Source organism: Pipra filicauda, unplaced genomic scaffold, assembly GCF_003945595.2.
Source record: "Pipra filicauda isolate LSUMZ 115617 unplaced genomic scaffold, ASM394559v2 scaffold219_size1829416_pilon, whole genome shotgun sequence".
Taxonomy (NCBI): domain Eukaryota; kingdom Metazoa; phylum Chordata; class Aves; order Passeriformes; family Pipridae; genus Pipra; species Pipra filicauda.
Genome location: NW_024104331.1, coordinates 383,392 through 403,860, shown reverse-complemented (window position 1 = coordinate 403,860; position 20,469 = coordinate 383,392). Strand labels below are relative to the sequence as shown.

The following is a 20,469-nucleotide window of genomic DNA, read 5'->3' as shown; positions in this document are numbered from 1 at the left end:
TCATGGGATGTGTCACTGGGAGTGTTTCAGCCCCGCTGTGCATCTCCCTTGGAAAACGGAGCTGGATCCAGTGACTCCCTGCAAAGACAGGGAGTGAGGAGCCTGGGAAGGGCACGGAGAGGGCCGTGTGCTCCCAGCACCAGCAGCAGACGTAGCAGGGAAGCCTCGAGGGAAGGGGATGAAAATTGAACTTGCTCGAAAGGAATTAAATAGCTGCTGATTTACACCTATAAATAGAGCGAGGCCACGGCTCGTGTCACCCTGCAAGGGGAGGTGGTAAAACCACGATACTTAAATTACACCCACTGCGTCTCACAACGTCACCACACGCCCTGAACTTCCAGCCCCACGGAGCTCCAGCGTGGATCACTCCAGGAGCTGTCCCGCTGGGACGGCACGTGCGGGGCCGTGACGCACCTTCGGCTTTGCCAAACCCTCTTCTGCCTCACCAGGGAGCAGGCAGGGGTTCAATGCAGGTCCACATCCCCCCACTGCTTTCCTGCAGCTCTTTTTGGGCTGGTTTCAGCAATTTGGGTTGGTTTGGGCAATCTGTAAGAGAAGCACCCAGTGGCTTCAATGTTCAGAACGGAAAAGCGTTGATTTTCCACCCCAAAATGACATTTCCTGGTGAGAAGTTGACTTCTTGTTTTTTGTTTAAAGATATAGGTACAGAAAGTGCTTCTAAGCAAAACAATTTCCTCCAGAACAAACCAAATGTTTCATTCAAGCCTCATTATTTTCTTGTCGCTAATTACAAAGAAAAGCCAAGAACCAGGAAGGTAATTAATTTATGCTGCTTTTTGTGACTCACTGAGTTAATGCAGATACCACACAGGGGCCACAGAGCCATTCTCCCCCCCAAACCTCTCTGTGGGCTCAGCTTGCAAAGCAAGCACAGGGAGAGAAGGGAAAAGCAAAACATCCGGCCCTAATTTCGGGGATCACTCCTGCCACGGGTGGGCAGGGGCTGTAACCAGGATTGGGGTTAAAATCCTCAAGCATCCAGCACTGCCCTGCAGCCTCCAGGCATTTCCAGCTGTGAGGATGGACTACATCCACATGGGATGCAGGTGGGGAGGCGGGTGAAGTCCTGGGTTTCGCCTGGGCTGGGTCCCCGCAGGGTTTGCCCACCCAAGGTGCCCAGCACAGCCTGGCTGTGATCCCAACCACCTCCCAGAGCTGGATTGCACACAACACCCCCAAAAGTCATGTTGTCACAGTCAATAACCATTAGGACCCGTTGCTAGTGACGAAGGGACTGTTTTATTTTCTCTTGGTGTGACATTACCACCCCCTTACCTACAGACCTTGCTCAAACAGCTGGGCCCCACCTCAAAGCCACTGAACTGCCCCTTGTTTTCCCTCTCTTTCCCCATAATGCAAACACCCCAGGGGCAAATGGAAAGAGTTTCCCATGATAGGAGCCCAAGAGCTGCCTGGTACAGCCTGCAGCTCCCTCGATCCCGCGTATCCAGCCCCAACGCCTACGTGTGGGAGAAGGTGACCTGGCTGCACCCTGCCTGCTTTGCACAAGATAAGAACAGCGTTGATAGCATCGGGCCAGCCCTGGAGTGACTCAAAAGCCACAGAACAAAAAGCAGACACTGACAGGTACCAGCCTTGCTGCAGCTCAGCCAGGCAGCCACAACCCAGAACCCGTACCTCGCAGACCTTGCGAGGACTCGTGACAAAGGGTTTAGGTTGGATATTAGGAAAAGGTTCTGCACCCAGAGGGTGTTCCAGTGCTGGGCACTGGAACAGGGTCCTCAGGGCAGCAGTCACAGCACCAACCCTGACAGAGCTCAAGGAGTGTTTGGGCACATGGTGTGACTCTTTGGGATGGTCCCGTGCAGGGCCAAGAGCTGGACTCAGTGATCCCTGTGGGTCCCTTCCAGCTCAGCATACTCCATGATTCTGTGACTGTCTTGTCAGGAGGGGCTGGCAGGGGATGCAGCAGGGCTCTGATGTCTGACAGCTTCCCGGTGCCACCATCCTCCTGCAGCAGCAGCTCACAGGCAGTTCCCACTGGCAGGCCCCGAATAAATCCTCCAATGGAAGGGGAGACAAGTGTAGCCACCCTGCATCCCAAGGCAGCTGGAGGGAGCAGCCGTGCCTTTCCCAAATCTCACTGTCCCCTGGGGACCTCTGGGGAGCAAAGCCCACACCCCTTAACAGGATAAACACAGAAAAAGCTGCAGCCAGAGCCTTCCTCCTGGGTGCTGAGAGCTTCCCATGCTCCCTGCACACATGGGATGGATGCCAGGGCACCAGCAGGAGCGATGCTGGTGTGGCTCCCTGCAAGGTCAACGTGCCAAGTACAGTTCAGAGCTGGTCCAGGGGACAAGGATGGGCTGTCTCATGCCTGGAGCCTTTTGGAGAGCAGCTCTTTGGAGCCATTTCATGCATTTTAGCTGCGAGGCCGTGGGGAATGGTGATCATGGGGATGGGTCTGGTGTGCTGGTTTAACAGCCAGTATGGCAGGGCACAGAGGGAAGGGTGAGCAGGGGGTGCTGATCCCTCTCCCCTGCACCAGTCATTGGCACAGCACAGCTGGGTACACAGAGGGCGAGGAGCTGAGCCCTGGCACAGGCAGCAACAGCCAGGCAGGGCAAGGGCAAAGCCTCTTCTGGTAACTCAGTGCCTGCAGCAACACCACGTAGGAATGTGCCTCTAATCCCATACCAGCCCCAGCAGGCACTGCCAGATTCCAGAGGGATGCAGGGAGTGCCAAACTTCACATCCTGTGGAAGCAGCCCCCTCCCAGCCATGGGAATACCCAGGGATGGTGATGGCACTACCAAGAAGCTGGGAGGTTGTGGGTTTTGTGTAGGGCTTGATCCAGAGATGCAGAAAGGTCCCCAAAAAGATGAGCAGCCTGGGGAACACAACCAAAGGCGTCACTGCATCCTGCAGCAGCCGGAGTCAGGAGCCGCATGCAGATGAGCCTGGCTCCCTACCTGCCCTGACACCCTCCCAGGAGCAACACGCTCCTCTTGGAAAGGCAAACCTCATTTTTCCCACCCACAGCACCCCTGGAAGGTCGCAGGGGAGGGGAGGAGGGTGCTGCACCACAGCCAAGTGGGACGCAGGTGTGGTGGGACCCCGCCGGCAGCGCTGCAGTGCTGCAGAGCGGGAGGGGGATGCAGCGATCCCGGAGAGCTGTGAATCATCCGCAGGCACCCTGGATATCAGCCTGCCAGGATGGGCGGCCCCCCTGCCAGAGCCCGCTGTGTACACTTAGGAATAAGCTGTTTACACAGAGAATTCAATGATAACACAGAGATCTCTCCCTTGGCCACGATCCAGGCTCGGCACCCACTCGCCCCTCCGGCACAAAGCTCCTTCATTTGCTTTTCCCACTTGCCTACTTCCCGTTCAAAGGGGCTATGCCGACCTCTCCTCCCAAACATCCTGGGACAGCTGAGGGAAGCCCACCAAGCCCTTTGCATGACCTAAGGACCAGGCCTTCCCTGCAAACCAGACAGCAAACCTCCGTGTGCTGAGCCTGCAGCTTCACAGACAAGCGCCAAAGAGCCGGCGGCGATTCCTCCCAATTAAACCTCATCGCCCTGACCCAGAAGGTCTGGTCAGCCAGGCGAGCCACAGACAGCCTGAGTGCTCCTAATTCTCCCCCTTCTGACTCTAAAAGATACACTAATTAATTAAGATCAACCCAAACCAACCAGTTGGCTCCACTGTGCTGTGTGGCGCAGCTTGCAGCAAACTCTAATTGCAGCACTGGCGTCTATTAGTGGGAAAGGGACTCATCCTGCTTTGTCTGCACTGCTCCAACTTGGGCTTTCACTTCCTTTAGGCTTAGGTTAGGGTTAGGCTTAGTTTTAGGAATAGTTCCAGGCCAGTCAGCACCTCCCCACAGAGAGGGGGGCATCCACTGCAAGAGCCACATTCGGGGGAGACCCATGTCCAGAAAAACTGCCTAAAACAGGCCGAGAAGTGCCTGGTTGTCACTGCCCTTGCAGGCAGGGCAGGAGTGATCCTGCTTCCCTGACTCATCCATACCTGATTCAGGTAAGCCCTAAAAGCCCATTTTTCCCACCACCTCCTTCTCACCAGGTCAATTGTGTGGCTCCCTGCTGCAGCACAGCAGGCATTCCCTGGAATCTCACAGGGAGCATCCACGCAGGGCAATGTCCCCAAGGGCTCAGGGTGCCAGCAGTGATCATCACAACGCCAAAATTTTGGGACGGATATCCCCTCTGACCAGGCTGGGATGGATCACAGCCTGTTGCTTGCCCAATGGCACCTTGGCTGGGATAAGAATGTGCTGGTGAACATTCCAGGGAGGACAGGGAAGGCAGCACCAGCCTCCTGGGAGGAAAAGGTGTCCATACACAACCATAACAGCAATCCATGGACAGAGGCCTTCAGGAGAAACACTTTAACATATTTATTTTTGAGAGCAGGGAGAACCGAGCGTGTCACCCTCATTTTATCTCCTAAGCACTCACAAGAAATTAACAGATCAATTGGGAGTCTTTTACAGGGCTGGTATTAATTTCCTCCCAGCTGTAAAAAGGAAATGAGAGACAAAGGGCATTAAATGGACTTGCCCAAGTCCCCAAGTGAATGGTGTGAGAGCTGGCATGAGAACCCAGCAGTTCCCAATTTCCAGCCCTGTGTTTAGATAATGCTTCTCCTTCACACCAGAAGGAAAGCCAAGGACACTCTGCAAGAAAAGCAGATATTAAGAAAGACCTAATTGCTGGTAAAGACTGAGAGGCTCAGGGTGCCTTGGACTGTCACCCCATGCCTACAGCACTTCAAGCAGGGAGAGAAACACGGAGTCAGCTGGAGATGCTGCTGGAGCAGCGATGGCTTGGGAGGCTTCAAAGCTCTCCTCCACCTCTCTGCAGCTCCAGGGCTGTCCCATGACAAGATGCTGTCAAACCCAACGTTCTCCTCTGAGCTTTGAGAAACAAGTCAGGGTTTGGCACTACGTGTCCAAACCTCCAGTGACTCTGGGTGCTCCGGTAACCCCGATCCCTCCTGACTACATTCCTCTAACGGGCACGTTACGGAGCCACTCCCAAACCACAGCCTGAGATCACCAAACCTGTTCAGAGCCTCCAGGCAAGCTGCACACACAGCTTTTCTAGGGTGGAACCGCATGAATCTTTACCAACACATGGCACTCACCCAGCAGGAGCCGGGCACGCAGGCACAGAGGCACACAGGGACAAACTGCTGCTGCTCCAAGACTCATTTTGACTTTTTCTCACCAACCCTGGATGGGTGAATCCCACAGCCAAGCCTGCAAGGCTGGAATCTTCCTGGCACAGCTCATTTACCCTGGAAAACTGAGTCTTCTTTAGGGCAACAGCATGCTCATCCAGGTTCATATCCTTCAAAACTATCAGAACAGTGACAGCAGCTGGACTTGAGCATTTTGGGGAGGTTTAAGGTCTAGAAAAACTTCTCCAGCCCCAGGGAAAGGGACCAGCAGCTAAACATAACTCACCCTCACCAGCCACGCTCCTCTCAGATTCCCTCAGCTGCCGCAAGGCGCTGGATGCCGCGAATAGCTGGGTTAGGAGGGGTCAGTGCCGGGGGATTTCTAGAACAAAATCCTCCCAGTCAACATCTGCATGGTGCAAAGGGAACCTTCACGCTGTTTGATGCAGGTGGTGAATGCTCTGGAGCAGAAGGGACTCAAGCTGATGTGGAGAGACAGCACCTGGTCACCCAAAATAAGGCTCCAGTTGCTCTCCCAGCTCCTTGCCCTCAACCACATGGCACAGCTTTTAACTCCCAGTTCCTGCTGGCCCTCGAAGCCTTGGGGAGAGTTAAAACTGAGCCAGCACGAGGTGACCATGGACAAACTCCCCAGGTAGAGTGATGCCAATCAGCCTTTCCCAGGAAGGGCAGATTTCCTACCAGGAACACGGGCAGGAAAGACAAACAAAAGCTTTGCAGGAAACAACCTGTTGGTCTCCACTCGGACAGGAGGGAGGAGGTAATTGCAATTAGCACTGATTACTACCGGGCTTTGCAAGCCCAGACAAAGTGACACCACTCTCAGCACACGCCAGTGGTGACTCCAGAGCCAACTGAGCACTCGGCCACCATCACCTCTTCCCCAGCCTTCGTCATAGCTGCCAGCACACAGAGATCCCACCCTGGTGAGAGACCCCAGGGGCTGGAGAGCCTTCCCTGTCAGACACCATTCCAGCCTTCCAGCACTGCTCCCAGCCAGGATGCTATTTCACACCCAGCCAAGCTCCTGGGAGCAGATGCTCTCCCCACCACACAGCAATTCAGACAGGAGAGGAGCTGTACCCTGCAAAACACACCCCCAGGGACCAAGGCTGCTGTGGGAAAAGCATTCCCAAGAGAAACTGAGGCACTCACGGGGCTAGATGCACCAGCTCTTCTCTTTAAATGCCTCTGTGTGCTTAAATTTGTGCTTAAATCTGGCATGTCTGCTGTTAAATCTCCAGCAGTGGGGTGGGAAACTGCCTTGTCTCCAAATCCGTCATTAGGATTTAGCATGTCGTGACTCCAGAATGCAGAATAATTCCAGGCACTGGAAAAAAAACCGCTGCCAAAGAGTGTCTGCCTCTGCAAATGTGTGTCTTGCAGGCCTGATGAAGAGAGGGGAATTATTTCCCCAGCAGCACCCTCTGTTAAGTGTAATTTAAGTGGTGTCCCTCGAGGTCGATTGTACTGTGACTTTCTGGAGACAAAGCCCATGGATGGTGTGATGTTTCTGAGTCACTCCTGGGAAACCCAAGGAAACACACGTGTTCTCCTCTGATTACAAAAAGTACTTTGTATTCTCCGACTTTCCGCTCACAACATCACCCCAACTTCAAAGGAGCCTTTGGTCAGTCCTGCCCTAATCACACAGCTCTCCTGGGAAGGAACCCGAAGCCATGGGGTGACGTGCCACCAAATTTTTGCACCACAAAAAGGTGACACATCACCAGATTTATTCCCGCTGCTCCACTCCAAGCAAGGCTCAATCTTTGATCTTGCCTTTTCTGACAAACGCACAGCAACAAGTGTGTGCACGCCCGTCTGCAGAGCTTTTAATTTCATTTCTTCCTTCCCAAGCAGGAACACACGTGTTCTTCTGCCCGAGGAAAGAGCAGAGGAAGAAAACGTGACAAGATAGCCATCCCTCAATTAACACGCAGCTGGAAGGTGTTGGAAAATCAGAGAGATAAGTGAGATCTCAAGCACCATGCAGAATAGGTGGTGGTGGCACACTTGCCTAAGGAGGTGCATCAACCAGCACCGTGAAGTGAGAGGATTAACCACCAATACTTGGTTCAACTCAAACCATCCCCTGCTCCACTGCTGTTCCCTTTGAAGTCACCTGGCCCTAATTTCAAAACACTGAGGATGTTATCGAGCCTACACCAGCAGCTTTGAGCCCCAAACAGGGGAGAAGGAACTGCTGATGAGCCAGGCAGCCCAGCAAAGCCAGAGTGGGGATGAGGTGTTACCCAGCTCCGGCTCTGCTCCACAAGGCTGTGTTTTCACAGAGTATTCCATGAGGATTTCGGTTTTTATTTGAACAAATTAGGCCTTGGGGATGCAAAAGAGAAGAAAAAAATAAAAGAAATCAAATGTTTACAAGGCAGCTGCAGTAATTCATCCTCATTACTGCTTTTCCTCTGTTGGTACCCACAGCTCCAATGATGCTCCACCAAAGGATCAACTCCTGCACGACCCTGGGACAAGGCTCTACAGTCCCCATCACCTCTGCAGTCTACAGCCAAAGTCCAAGACTTGCAGGAGGGAAGAGGGAAAGGATCATGTTAATGAAGTATTTATTTGCAAGCCTAATGAGTGTCTGGTTTATACAAGTGCTACAGAGATGTCTGTCTCTATTCTGCAGAAGAGGGGCTGCAGTCTCTTGGTGCCACAGGATTATTGTCACCCAAAGAAGGACCCTCTGCCCTCCACCACCACCTGGTTTCCCCTTCCCCCATGTGTAATTCTCAAACCTCAAAGGACTCTAATTAGCTACATTAATTGCAGACAAAAGACTTGTTCTTCACCACACTAATTCCCAAGGGAACTCCAGCACCTCTGGGTATTGTGGCTGGGTGCCTGGACAATTTGGGAGAGAGGACAGGAATCAAACAGGCCAAATATTGGCACGTTCTGTTCTTACCCCACAAACCACCCCAGGTCTCCTGGAGGTCTCAGGGGAAGGGGAACTTCATGGTATCTCCCTGAAAGCCGGGCCAGCACCAATCTGGGCTCTGGCTGCCACAGGACTCTCAAGGCGACACCCAGATCCCAAATTCCACCTCCAGCCTGTGTGGGAAGCCAGCCCATCCCTGACCCCTGGCATCAGGTCTCCAATAAGATAAATGGGATGAAACAAAAGCTTCAGTTCCTGAGGGCCTCGAGGTCCAGAAGCTGCCACAGGCAACAGAGTCCCTGCAGGGAGCAAAGCCATGGCTGCAAACGGAGTGTAATCCTGCCTTAATGGACATTAGGGCTCACCAGGGAGGAATGGGCTGTGATTACAGACCTGTTCTGCTTTTCCCACTCCATCACCATCCCTGTATTTCACAGCAGGAACCTTTCAGTCTTCCAGCCCTAATTAAACTAATGTTTTTCTCAGATCCATGAAGGGAACAGTTTGGATGTTTTTTAGCTCAAACACCAGCAATGGGCAGAGCAGGGAGGAAAAAATAAATGCCATGGCTGTTCTTTGTGAGATGGCAAAGCAGGGAGAAAGGGAGCCAGAGCATGTGTTTGGATCATTCCCCAATAAGGAAGTAGGAATGCAACAAGTCTGCATTGGAAGAGACTGTTTAAATTCATTATCATGACAATTTACACTTCTGTGGCACCAGCTGCATCAGTATTTCAAAATCCTTTCCGAACAGTTATTCACCAAGCCTCAATTCCCCTGGAACAGCCACCAGCTCCCCAAGACAAGCAGGGAAGCATCTGAGGTGATCCCAGCCCACACACCACCACAGTATCTGCAGACAATACATGTGATAAGACAGGTTATAAGACAAACATTTCCCTCCAGCCCAGCGAGGGAATCCGCATCAACCAGTCCCAGGATCCAGCTGGAACAGCCCTTCCCACCAGCCCTGCTTTGCCAATGGCCATCCCAGCAAAGCCAGCCCAGCACAGCCCTGCCTGGCTCCCAGGAGAAGCCAACCCTGGGGCGGCAGAAGGGTGACACAGATAACCCCTGTCATGCTCATCCCACGTCACACACACACACGTATTTCCATCACGGGGCAAAGCACTTCTTGGAATGTTGCTTTGCTGTCCCCTTTCCCAGCCTTGCAGGTGGCACCAACAGCGATGTCCCCATGCTGGCGGCTTTGCTCCGGGGTGTTTCTGCTGTGTCTGGCCTCAAGATCCGGTTCCTACATCCTGTGCCACCACCACAACAGGTTTCCTACCCTGCTTATCATCCCTCACCCAAAAAAACCCCTCAAGTTCCTCAACTGTAAGACCTCAGGGTGGCCCCTCCAAAAGCCCTGGTTTCAGAGGACGGGTGTGGGCCACTAAAAACATTTTGAAAAGCACCCAAGTTTTTTAGCACCCAAGTGTTTTAGCACCCAGATGCTACTGCCAGCCAGCAGCTGCCAGCTTCCAAAAACATTTTTCTGGCAATTTAAAAGCTGTCCCTTCTCCTCCATGCGCAGGAGCCACCCCACCACAGCTTGAGCTTTCATGAGGCTCCACCACCCCACTTGCACCCATCGTGTTCTGCTCTTCTTTCCCCAGCTCCTATCACCCGCCTGCAGGCACCGGGAACTTCCTTAATCTTGTTCCTCCCCAGACACCAGCAGCGACGGGGGGCAGCTGGAACTGGCCAAAGGCGACTGGTGCCACTGGACTGAGCACCAGAGCTGTGCTGGTACAGCGGGCCGAGATGTGACACCAAGTCACCCCCAGAGCAGCAGCGTGTCCCCGCGTGCCCACGGCTCTGGGCTGAGCACCGACTCCGTCCCCGGCTCGCTTTACACCAGCCCTACAATCACACACTGGGGACGTTTCTGGTTGGTGCTGGCAGCTGTCAGACGATCTGGAGGGAGAGGGAACACCCCAGACACACACGGCAGAGCCGAGTGCTGCGAAGGGGGAAGAAGAGAGAGAGCAATGACTCAGTGATTGCTACAGGCTCCAAACCCAACCGGCAGCGCGCGCGTCTGGCGCGTCAGCGAGCCGGGGAGCTCAGCTGTGAAGTCGTGCCCTGCAGGGACCCTCCGCCACAGTCACCGGCGTGGACACGCAGGAAATCGAGTCCCCATGTGCTGGCTCTGGCTGAGCTGGAGTTCATTTTGCCCTCACAGTGGCTGGAAGGGGGTTTATAACACCCCGGTGTTTTGGCTACTGCTCAGCAGGGCTCGCAGCATCAAGGATACCTTCGACATTCCCCCCTCACCAGGAGGCCGGTGGTGGGCATGATCCTGGGAGGGACTGCCAGGACAGCTGCCCCAAACTGACCAAAGGGATACTCCATACCACATAAAAGCCCAGAGAAAGGAGGAAGTGGGGTGGATATTTGTTATTATGACATTTGCCTTCCGGAGCAGCCACTATGCGTGTACTGAAGCCCTCCTTCCTGGGAAGCGGCTGGACATCGCCTGCTGATGGGAAGTAGAGAATAAATCTTTTGTTTCCCTTTGTTTCTGCACATGACCTTTGCTTTTGCTTTATTAAACTGCCTTTATCTTGACCCATGAGGGTTTTTTCCATCCTAGGGTCTCCCATCCCATCCTGCTGAGGAGGGGAGTGAGAGAGTGGTTTGGTGGGCACCCGGGGTCACAGAATCCCAGAATGGTTTGGGTTGGAAGGGACCTTCAAAGACCATCCAGTCCCACCCCTGCCATGGGCAGGGACACCTTCCAGTAGTCCAGGTTGCTCCAAGCCCTGTCCAACCTGGCCTTGGACACTTCCAGGGATGGGGCAGCCACAGCTTCTCTGGGCAACCTGTGCCAGGGCCTCACCACCCTCCAAGTAAATTATTTCTTTCTTATATTTAATCTAAACCTTCCCTTTTTCTAGTTTAAAACCACTGCCCCTCGTCCTGTCACTAAAGGCCCCAGACTGAAGTTTCTCTCCATCTTGCAGTCAGAAAGATGGACTCCCAGAGAAAAGAAGTAGAGGCACCACCCAACTTTCAAACTTTGGTCTCAAGATGTAAATTTTAGGTGACTTTCCAGCCAAGCTCAGCCCATCACACCCCTTGATGCTCCCAAGGAGGCTGGGAAGTCATTTGGTGCAGACAGACAGCCCTGCAGACAGAAAACAGGACTGGATGGAAGGCAGCTCCTAATGGAATATGACTGCTGTGCTTTCTGGCTTTAGAAGGAAGGGCCTGAGATGTGCTTTGGAGACACAGTAGCCCCAACTCTTCTCCAAGGTGGGTAAGAGCTGGTGGCCCACCACAAAGCTCTGCCCGCTGGGCCCCAGCACATCCAGCAAAGGGACTGCTGCCCACAATCTGTTATTTACACTCCTGACTCACTCCTTCCCTTTCCCCTGAAACAGAAAAGTATTTACAGTCAAACTTGAATTCCCCTGAATGTCTCCAGGAGCCACGTGAGCTGAAAGGTCAATCCTCAGAGTCAGGAAACCAGGTCCTCGTGCTAAGAACCCCTCAGCCCTTCCCAACTACTCCTCGGGCATGGGGTGAAGGAACCCGTAAAATATCCCTGCAAAACCTTGGATACAGGGCAGAGGGCTTCTGCTTCGGATGTTTTAGGGAGGTCTGACCTGCAGCAATGCAACAGGTTGAGACAACAAGCCTTAGCCACAAAGGTTTCTCCTGGCAAAGTCAAGTCACCACCAGATGTGGTCTGCACATGGTTGTAGCTGCACCTCACCCCCTCTTCTCCTACACAGTCTTAAAATACCACATGATTATTAAGTAAAGCAGCCAGCACCAGCCTTCCCCTTCTCCACTGGGATTAACAAAGCAGGAACAGCCCATGCCTGCAGGACATGCTGGGGTGACAAGTCCCTCCATCCCCTGTCCGGTGGGGAACCCTCCAGGAACCAACATCCTCTGAGGCACTTTACAAAAATGACATGAAGAGGGGAAGGGCTCAAACTCACACCTTGGATTCCTCGAACAAACCTAAAGTTTGGGCTGCTGGAGAGAGGATATATCACCTGGAAGGGACAACACCTGGATGCATTTAAGCCTTAATATGTGTCTAAAGTGTCAAGAGGAATGAGGGGGAACTGAGCAACAGGACAAGGGTCAGGTTGCATCTCCTGGCCCAGGGAAGAGCCCTGTAAGCACTTCTGAGCTCCTTAACATGGTCACCCTGCACTATGCCAGGGGATAACACCCCAAAGCCATTCAGAGCACTGAAGACTCTCAATTTTGTAGCAACACATGGCTCAATCACCAGTTCCAACCCAGCACAGAGGCCCCAAGAGCTGGGGAAGGGAAGTCAGGAGGTGCCCAGCTGTCACTCACAGCCCACACTGCATTCCTAAGAAGGAATTCCCCTTCTCAGAACAAAGATGTTTGTCCCTGGCACCTCAGAATTTTGCAGGGTCACCCTGATGCACCAATAAACTCACACTGGCAGGATGGGGGGAAGGAGGAAGCACTGAAAATTCCTGCTCTGCTTATCTCCCCCCTCCTCCTCTACATGGAAACTGGATGCTCCAAACCCTGTCCTGTTTAGGGGAGCCTGGAGATGTGTGTGGCTCATCCTGCCATCCCAGTTTGTACTACACAGCAGTGCAGGTTGTGTAAGAGCTATTCCTGTGTGGAAAAAAGCCTGTTTTGCTGCTCCTGAACAACATCCTGTGATCCAAGGCGGGACAGACAAGGCTGGGATTTGGACATGGAGCAGCAGCTCACGAGTGGAGGGAGCTGTACCAGCAACTTGGGAACTACATGCCAAGACAACATGAACAAGCAATGCTATCCCCATCAAAACCACGGAGAGGAGGCCAAGGAAAAGGACGTCCCAGGACTGCACTGCTGCCACAGCCCCTATCAGAGGTTAAGGTAAGCTAAGGTGTGGATTTTGGCATAATCGGCATCCCTGGAGCTCTGCAGAGCACCTTCCATCCCCAAGGACCCCTGCCAGACCTTCAGCCTCTCCTAAAATACACCCCTTAAACACGCACAGTTGCATAATATTCGTAACACCTAAGAACTCCCCGACAGAAATAACTTTTCCTGCAGCACAAACCAGCCCCAACTCCAGGCAAGGACGGCAGGAACAGCTTCCCCCGGGGCCGATGATGACGGAGGGTGCCCGTGGGAGGATGTCCCCGTGTCCCCCACCACGGACGCCCCCCCGGGAGCCGCTTCCCGATGCCCATTCTGGTGTTTTCCAGCGGCGGTTTCCCAACGCACACCCCGAGCAGGCAGGGCCGCAGGCCATTAGCCCCTCCTTTCTCCACCAGCTTCCGCACACAGATACTCCTGATTTCATCACTCTTTGCTCTCCGAGGCAGGAGGACTGAAAGCGCAGTGCAACAGCCCCGCACAGCTCGCTTAACACGCGCTGGGAGAGCCCTGGGAAAGAGGTTTCACGGCTGCGATCCCCCCATGGAGAGGCACCTTCCAGCTGAACGTGCCTGAAAATCATTCTGGGCAAAGCCAGGAAGGGATAAACCTCCATGGATCCAACCCCCTGCCCCGACTTCTTGTCTCCCAGACAAGCCTCCGGGTCTGAAGTGTTTGCACTCCTGCGCCTACACGAAAATAAAACACCCAGGAGGGGTTGTGAAAACGGGGATTTACCTGCCTACTCACGCTCACACCAAGCTGGGAAAGGGATGGGATATTTTTAGGAATACGGATCTGACCTCCTGGGGGTCTCTTGGACCCCTCCAGACCAGGACAGCGCACAGTTTACAACAGGCATCAGCTTAAAAAAGTTCCCAAAGCAAGATTTCCCTTAGCAAGCTGGAGTGCTCCGTAAGCACAAGAGCTGCCCTGAGTGTTATTGAACCACTAATGGTAATCGAGGAGCAAAATTTAAAAAAAAAAAAAAAAACAAAAAAAAACCAACAAAACCAAACCAAATCACCCTCCTCACCAGCTCCAGGCAAACATTTCGCCTGCCCTCTTGGCTTTATCAGCACGGACAGGACCGGGGCCAGCTCAACCCCTGCACTGCCAGGAGTGCGGAGCAGTTACATCACATCGCTGGTTTGGGGTAATTCGGTTGGCATGGATCCAGCTCCAGAAGTTTGGAAAACACTTTGTCAACAACACCCCCGCCCCGGCAGGCTGATGCTTTCCCAAGAGCAGGTGACTTTTCCAGCCCTGCTGCCCGTTATCCTTAATGCGGGAATCCTCCGGACGCTTTGCAGCAGAGGCAGCTGCCCACCCCGGTTCGCTGCAGAGGGGGAGGAAGGGGAGGCTGAAGCACCGGGAGATCTTTTTAAGTGACTTCTCCAAGGTTACAAAAGGCATCTGTGGCTGAGAGAGGAAGAGAACAACCCGGACGCTTCTGCCCTGAGTGTCAAAGCAAACCTGGTCCAAGCAGGGGATGGTCGGGGGTCACGGAGCATCTTCAGCCCCGCTCCCGGGCAGGGAGATGAGCGAGTCTGGGGGAGCAGAGGGGCTGAGGTGCTGCTGCCTGCCAGGCCCGGGACAGAGACCCAAGGTCGTGGGCAGAGGGGTGCCCACCCCAGCCCAGCAGGCCTGGAGGGGGTGTACAGGACGTTTAGGAGAATTTACCCTGGGATGTTTGCGGTAGTCATACCCCGAGATGCTCAAGAGGGTCTCTCCTTGGGATGCTCACAGGGGTCACTCCTTAGGATGCTCAGAGATGTCTGTCCTGTTCAGCTGGGAGGTCCTACCCTGGAATGCTTGAGGGGCCATCCCTGGGATGCTCAGGGGGTCTCTCTCCTTGGGATGCTCAGGGGGTCACTCCTTGGGATGCTCAGGGGGTCACTCCTTGGGATGCTTGGGGATGTCTGTCCCATTTGGCTGGGGGGTCCCACCCTGGGATGCTCAGGGGGTCCCTCCTTGGGATACCTGGGGCGTGACTGTTCCATTTGGCTGGGGGTCCCGCTCTGTGATGCTCGGGGGGGGGGGGGCGGTCCCTCCTTCAGACACTCGAGGCCCTGCTCCATGACACCGGGGGCCCCTCCCCAGCCGCCTTCCCCGTGACCCCCCCCCACGCCGCCGCCCACCTACCCAGCTTCATGAGGCAGGCCAGGAGGATCCATAGGGAGATCTCGAAGGGGATGCGGACGTGCGTGTAGTCGATGCCCAGCACGGGGAAGGCTTTGCGGGGCTTGTGGTGCCCCTCTCCCGAGCCGTTGGCCGGCTGCTCCTTGAGGGGGTGGATCACCTCGGGGGCCGCGGGGGGCGCGGGGGGGAAGCCCCCGATCTCTCCGGCGGGCAGCGGGGCGGGCTGGCCCGGCGAGGGCTCGGAGGTCACCATGGGGTTGGCCTGCAAGCCCTGCCTGGGCAGCAGCGGCCCCAGCAGCAGCAGCGCCCAGGGCAGGGCGCGCAGGGCCGCGGCGCCCATGGCGGCGGGCTCGGGGGGCTCTGAGGGGCTCTGGGGGGGCGGCCGCGCCGGCGGCTCGGGGCTGGGGCCGCCCGGGGCTGGGGCCGCCCCGCCGGTACCGGAGCGCAGCTCGGGGCGGCCGCGGCGCCGGGGCTCGGCCCAGCGAGCGGGGCGGGAGGGGCGGGCGGGAGGCGGCGCCGGCGGCGGAGGGAGGGAGGGAGGGAGGGGAAGGGGGGACGGGGAGAGCGGTGAGGGGGGTAACGGAGGGAGGGAGGGAGAGAGGGAGGGGAAGGGAAATGGCGGAGCACGGGGAGGGGGTGGGAGGTGGGGTGCAGGGGGGGACACGAATGGGGAGAGGGGATGATGGGCGTGTCAGGGGGAGAGGGAGGGGAAGGGAAGGGGAAAAGGAAAGGGCAGAAGATGGGGTGCAGGGGAAAGGGGGTACAGGACTGGGGAGAGGGAGAGTTGGGGGTGTCAGGGGGAGAGGGGGAGTTGGGGGTGTTGGGGGGAGAGGGAGTGAAAGGCAAAGGGAAAAGGAAGGGGGAGAAGATGGGGTGCAGGGGGGCAGGAACGGGGAGAGGAGGAGTTGAGAGTGTCGGTGGGAGAGGGAGAGGAAGGGAAATGGGGGAGCAAGGGGGGTAGGAGATGGAAAAGAGGATGTGGGGGTCAGGAATGGGGAGAGGGGGATTTGGGGGTGTCAGTGGGAGAGGGAGGGGAAAGGAAAGGAAAAGGGGTTCGTGGACGGGGGTGCAAAGGGAGGATCACGGGGAGTGGGAAGTGGGGTACAGGGGAGAGGGGGTGTGAGGGAGCAGGAATGGGGAGAGGGGAACTGGGGTGCTGATGGGAGAGCGAACGAAAGGGAGAAGGGGTGCACGGAGGGGGGTGCAAAGGGGAGGGCAGGGGGGAGTGTGGGCGCCTGGAGGTGAGGGGTGCAAAGCGGGGAGCAGAGAAATGGGAGGGAGCTAAGGCAAGGCTGGCACCGGGAGAGGAAAGGCAAGAAGGGATGCAGAGAGACTATGGGGGTGCAGGAATCAAAGGCACCCCAATGCAAGGGTGGGGAGGTGCCAAAGGAAAGAAGGAAAACGGGATCTGCGAGCAGGTGCCTGCTGCTGGAAGGGAGCAGAGAGGTGACACAGCACTGCACCGTGCCCAGCAGTGTGTGGGTGGCAGGGAGATGGAGGGCTGCACAGCCCAGGCACCCTGTGGGGAGTCAGACGGGGTTTGTGGGGCTGGCAGAGCACCTTGGCTTGTCAGGAAGAGCCCGGCAGCCACCTCTGTGTTTGCTCCTTGAAGAGGCACAGCCGTGGTCTGCGTATCACTGGGAGCAGGAGAGCTGCGGGGCGGTGGGGTTTGTGGGACACGGAGGGGTCTGATGGGCATTGGCTGCTATTCTGGCCCAGCCTGGAGCTGTAACCCCATCTGTGCTCGCTGGAACAGCCATGCCCTTCGCCCCGGTCACCAGCGGAGTCTGAGTCACCAGGAAATCTGATAAGGCTCCAATAAAACCACTGGAGTAGTGTTGAGGGGGGGTTGCTTGGCACTGTGTGGCCGGGCTCAGCCGCCCTGATTTCTTGGCTCTGCTCCCGACATCCTGAGTGTCATATGTGTGTGTGATTAGAACAGTCCAGACCAGTGGGAGTTTTGACCTGGTTTAGCTAAACTTCAGAAGCTAAGGGGCCTTTTGGTAAAGATGCAGTCCCTAGTCCTTGGGGGGGGCAATGTGTGGGGAAGGCACGGGCTCTTTTTCCATGACATGTGGCAGCTAAACCTCGAGCTTTGAAGGTTACGCCTGTTGGTTTGCATCGGTTACATTCTTAATTTAAGACGGCATCAGTTCCCAGAGCGCTGGTGCTTGGAAGGCTGCAGGGAATGCAGGCCTTCCCGGCAGGCAGGAGGGGAGCCCAGCAGCCCCTGCTGCAGCTCCTCGGTGGAAATCACCCCCAAACAGTGACCCATCAATTAAAGCGAATCATCAGCCCCAGCAGGAACCAGCTAGGTGTGTCAATTCCTCTCTTCCGCTTGGTTATGTGCTGGATATTCAAATTAATCTGTTTTAGCAATTAGGCAAGAAATCCTGAAGCGTTTCTCTTTTTGAAAGGGCTTAGTCATAACTGGGTGAGAAGCCTGAGCTGAGGCGATGCGGTTGGTACACTTTGGGTTGAGGCAGGACTGTGCACTGGCAGCGAGAGACTCGCTGAGGCGAAAACACGGGGGCTGGTTTGCTTTCAGAAACAGTTCCTGGAAGCTAAAACAGGTACAATGTTCCCATGAAATAACTGGGTCAGGTTTTTTCTACCTCCTCGTGCCTGGATCAGTTGGCAGCCAGGGTGGGTAGGGCTGGATCTTTCGGTACGTGGCTGTTGTGCGTTTGCCAGAGGGGGATGAAGCGTCAAAGGAAGTCCTTGCTGCTTTGGTAGCAGGTTCCCAACTGGCTGGAGACTGTTGAACTCTGCAAAAAAATCTGGTTGGTGCAGATTCTTGACAAGGAGGAAGAATTTCCATCCCTGGAGGTGTCCAAGGCCAGGTTGGACGGGGCCTGGAACAAGCTGGTCTAGTGGAAGGTGTCCCTGGATAGTCTTTACAGACCATCCAGCCCAAACCATTCAGTGATTCTGATTCTATATTCCTGCTTCCTTCGGATCAGGAGATGAAAACCTGGAGATACCCAGTTAAACCTGTGTTGCCAAGTTAATCCATCAGCACTGCAGCGCTCTGACAGTGGCAGATACCCCCATCAGAGCCTTGGGGCTGGACCTGCCTTGGGGCTTCATCAGTTCTTTGTGTCTTCTTTGTGTTAGGAGAGGACTCCAGTTACCTCCAGCTTGTCCTGGCCCAGCTGAGGTGCTCAGAGTGACTCCTGGAACACTATCCTTGCACTGGGAGAGAATGTAATTAGAATTAAGCTCCTTAGCCTGGGAAGGGCACAGGGTGTAAAAATTGAACTTTATGTGCATGTTGTGGGTTTTTTACACTGAATTTTCTTTTTTTTTTTCCCCTGCGTGTTGCATAGATTGAGGATAGAAAAGGAGACAGATTTATTGAAAGTGTTAAAAATGCCTTCTGAATTAAATTGTTTTCCTTCAAACATTGTAAAAAGGGGCAAGGCCAGCTCTCAGGCAGTTTTATTCCTTGCTCCCTGTAAATGTCCTTAAAACCCACGCCCTGTTTCATGAGGATACTTCCCCAGGTGCAGGAGCTGAAGTGCTGGGAGAACACCTTGTTTCCATTCCCCAACTTCGAAACTGCAGCAGGAAGCTTCAGTTCTGACATCCAGAACCAGCAAGTCCTCCTTGTCTCCAGCCCTGTTATTCCTGTCTGTCACCAGCTTGAAAAAAAATCAGGCTCCCGCGCCCCAATTTTCTCTCCATCAGCAAGAAAAACTTTCATGTCAAGGGCATCCAAAGCCTGCCTGATTTTCTCTGTGGAGCTTTAGATGCCCATGGGGATGGTATCTGAGAAGGGAAGATAAAACCCTTTTGTAAGGATGGTGGTGATGGATCCCAATTATTATTTGTTTAATTAAAAGACTCCGGACCGATGCAGAGGCAACAATTAACAATTATCTTCTGTAAAGAACTTTGACAACAGCTGAATAAGTTAATGCATTATGAGATGGAGACAAATCATTGCAGTCATTTACGAGGGTGGAGGTGTAAGGGAGAGTCCTCAGGCTTCCACATACTGTCTGATTTAAGGGGCTTTTCCTCCTTCTGTTGGAATAAGCAAGTAGCAATTTTCTTCTGTTGTGCAGCTGGGATTATCTGGGAGCCAGGGAATTAAGATCTAAATGAAAATTTATACTATTCATTACACTTTATTAATAGACCTTGGGGATGTTTAATTGTGGAAATAAATTATAGAGGGATGAATTGGTAAGTTTTGATTCGTTTTACGCACACCCCCTTTTTGGGAGGGTTCGTTGAGATAATTGGGACTAGAGGGGATACCAGCTTTGCCTTCATCCCAGGCCCGTCCCCACAGTCCGCAGGGCCAGCGAAGGACAAGGCAAAGGGAAGGGTTTTGCAAACACTGCCACCCCCTGGCTCTTCCCACGGAGTTTTATTTTCCAGAAAACCCCGAGCTTTGTGCTGCCTGGGCGAGCTGCTTCTCGCACACTTCCCTTCGACAAGTCGTGCTGGAAAGAGCAAACGCTGGGATGGGTTTTTCCACAGGGGCTTGGTCACAACTCGCTTCCCGTGGAGAGGTCAGAGAATCACAGAGTATCCTGAGGAGGCCACTGAGATGATCAGAGGGATGGAGCAGCTCTGCTGTGAGGAAAGGCTGAGGGAATTGGGATTGTTCAGCCTGGAGAAGACTACAGGGTGACCTAATTGTGGCCCTTCAGTACCTGAAGGGAGCTGACAGGAGAGATGGAGAGAAACTATTGACAAGGGACTGGAGTGACAGAACAAGGGAGAATGGCCTCAAACTAAAAGAGTAGGTTTAGATTAGATTTTAGGAAAAAATTCCTCCCTGTGAGGGTGTGAAGGCCCTGGCACAGGTTGCCCAGAGAAGCTGTGGCTGCCCCTGGATCCCTGGAAGTGCCCAAGGCCAGGTTGGACGGGGCTTGGAGCAACCTGGGGTAGTGGAAGGTGTCCCTGCCCACAGCAAGGGTGGAATTGTATATTCTTTAACATCCCTTCCAACCTGAACTGCTTTGGGATTGTATGATTCTCCTGACCTGAAAGGGACCCACAAGGATCACCCAAGTCCAACTCCAGGCCCTGCACAGACACCCCAACAATCCCACCCTGTCCAAACCCTCCTGGAGCTCTGGCAGCCTTGGGGCTGTGCCCACTGCCCTGGGGAGCCTGTTCAGTGCCCAACCACCCTCTGGGGGAAGAACGTTTCCCTGAGATCCAACCCGACCCTGCCCTGACACAGCTCCAGCCGTTCCCTGGGTCCTGTCCCTGCTCACACAGAGCAGAGATCGGAGCTGCCCCTCAGGAGGAATAGAACCATGGAATGGTTTGGGCTGGAAGGACCCTTAAAGCTCACCTCATTCTACCCCCTGCTA

At 54.5% G+C, this 20,469-nt stretch overlaps 1 protein-coding gene across 1 annotated transcript in view; it reads right to left on the bottom strand.

Annotated features, from left to right (window-relative positions):
- The window catches only part of SLC9A1 (solute carrier family 9 member A1), a 28,451-nt gene extending 12,961 nt beyond the window's left edge, over positions 1 to 15,490 (bottom strand). The window contains exon 1 of the mRNA XM_027740282.2: positions 15,137 to 15,490. Within this exon, the coding sequence (XP_027596083.2) occupies positions 15,137 to 15,473 (337 nt within the window). The 5' untranslated portion in view covers positions 15,474 to 15,490. The remainder of the gene's footprint in view (positions 1 to 15,136) is intronic.
- Positions 15,491 to 20,469: the final 4,979 nt, after the last annotated feature.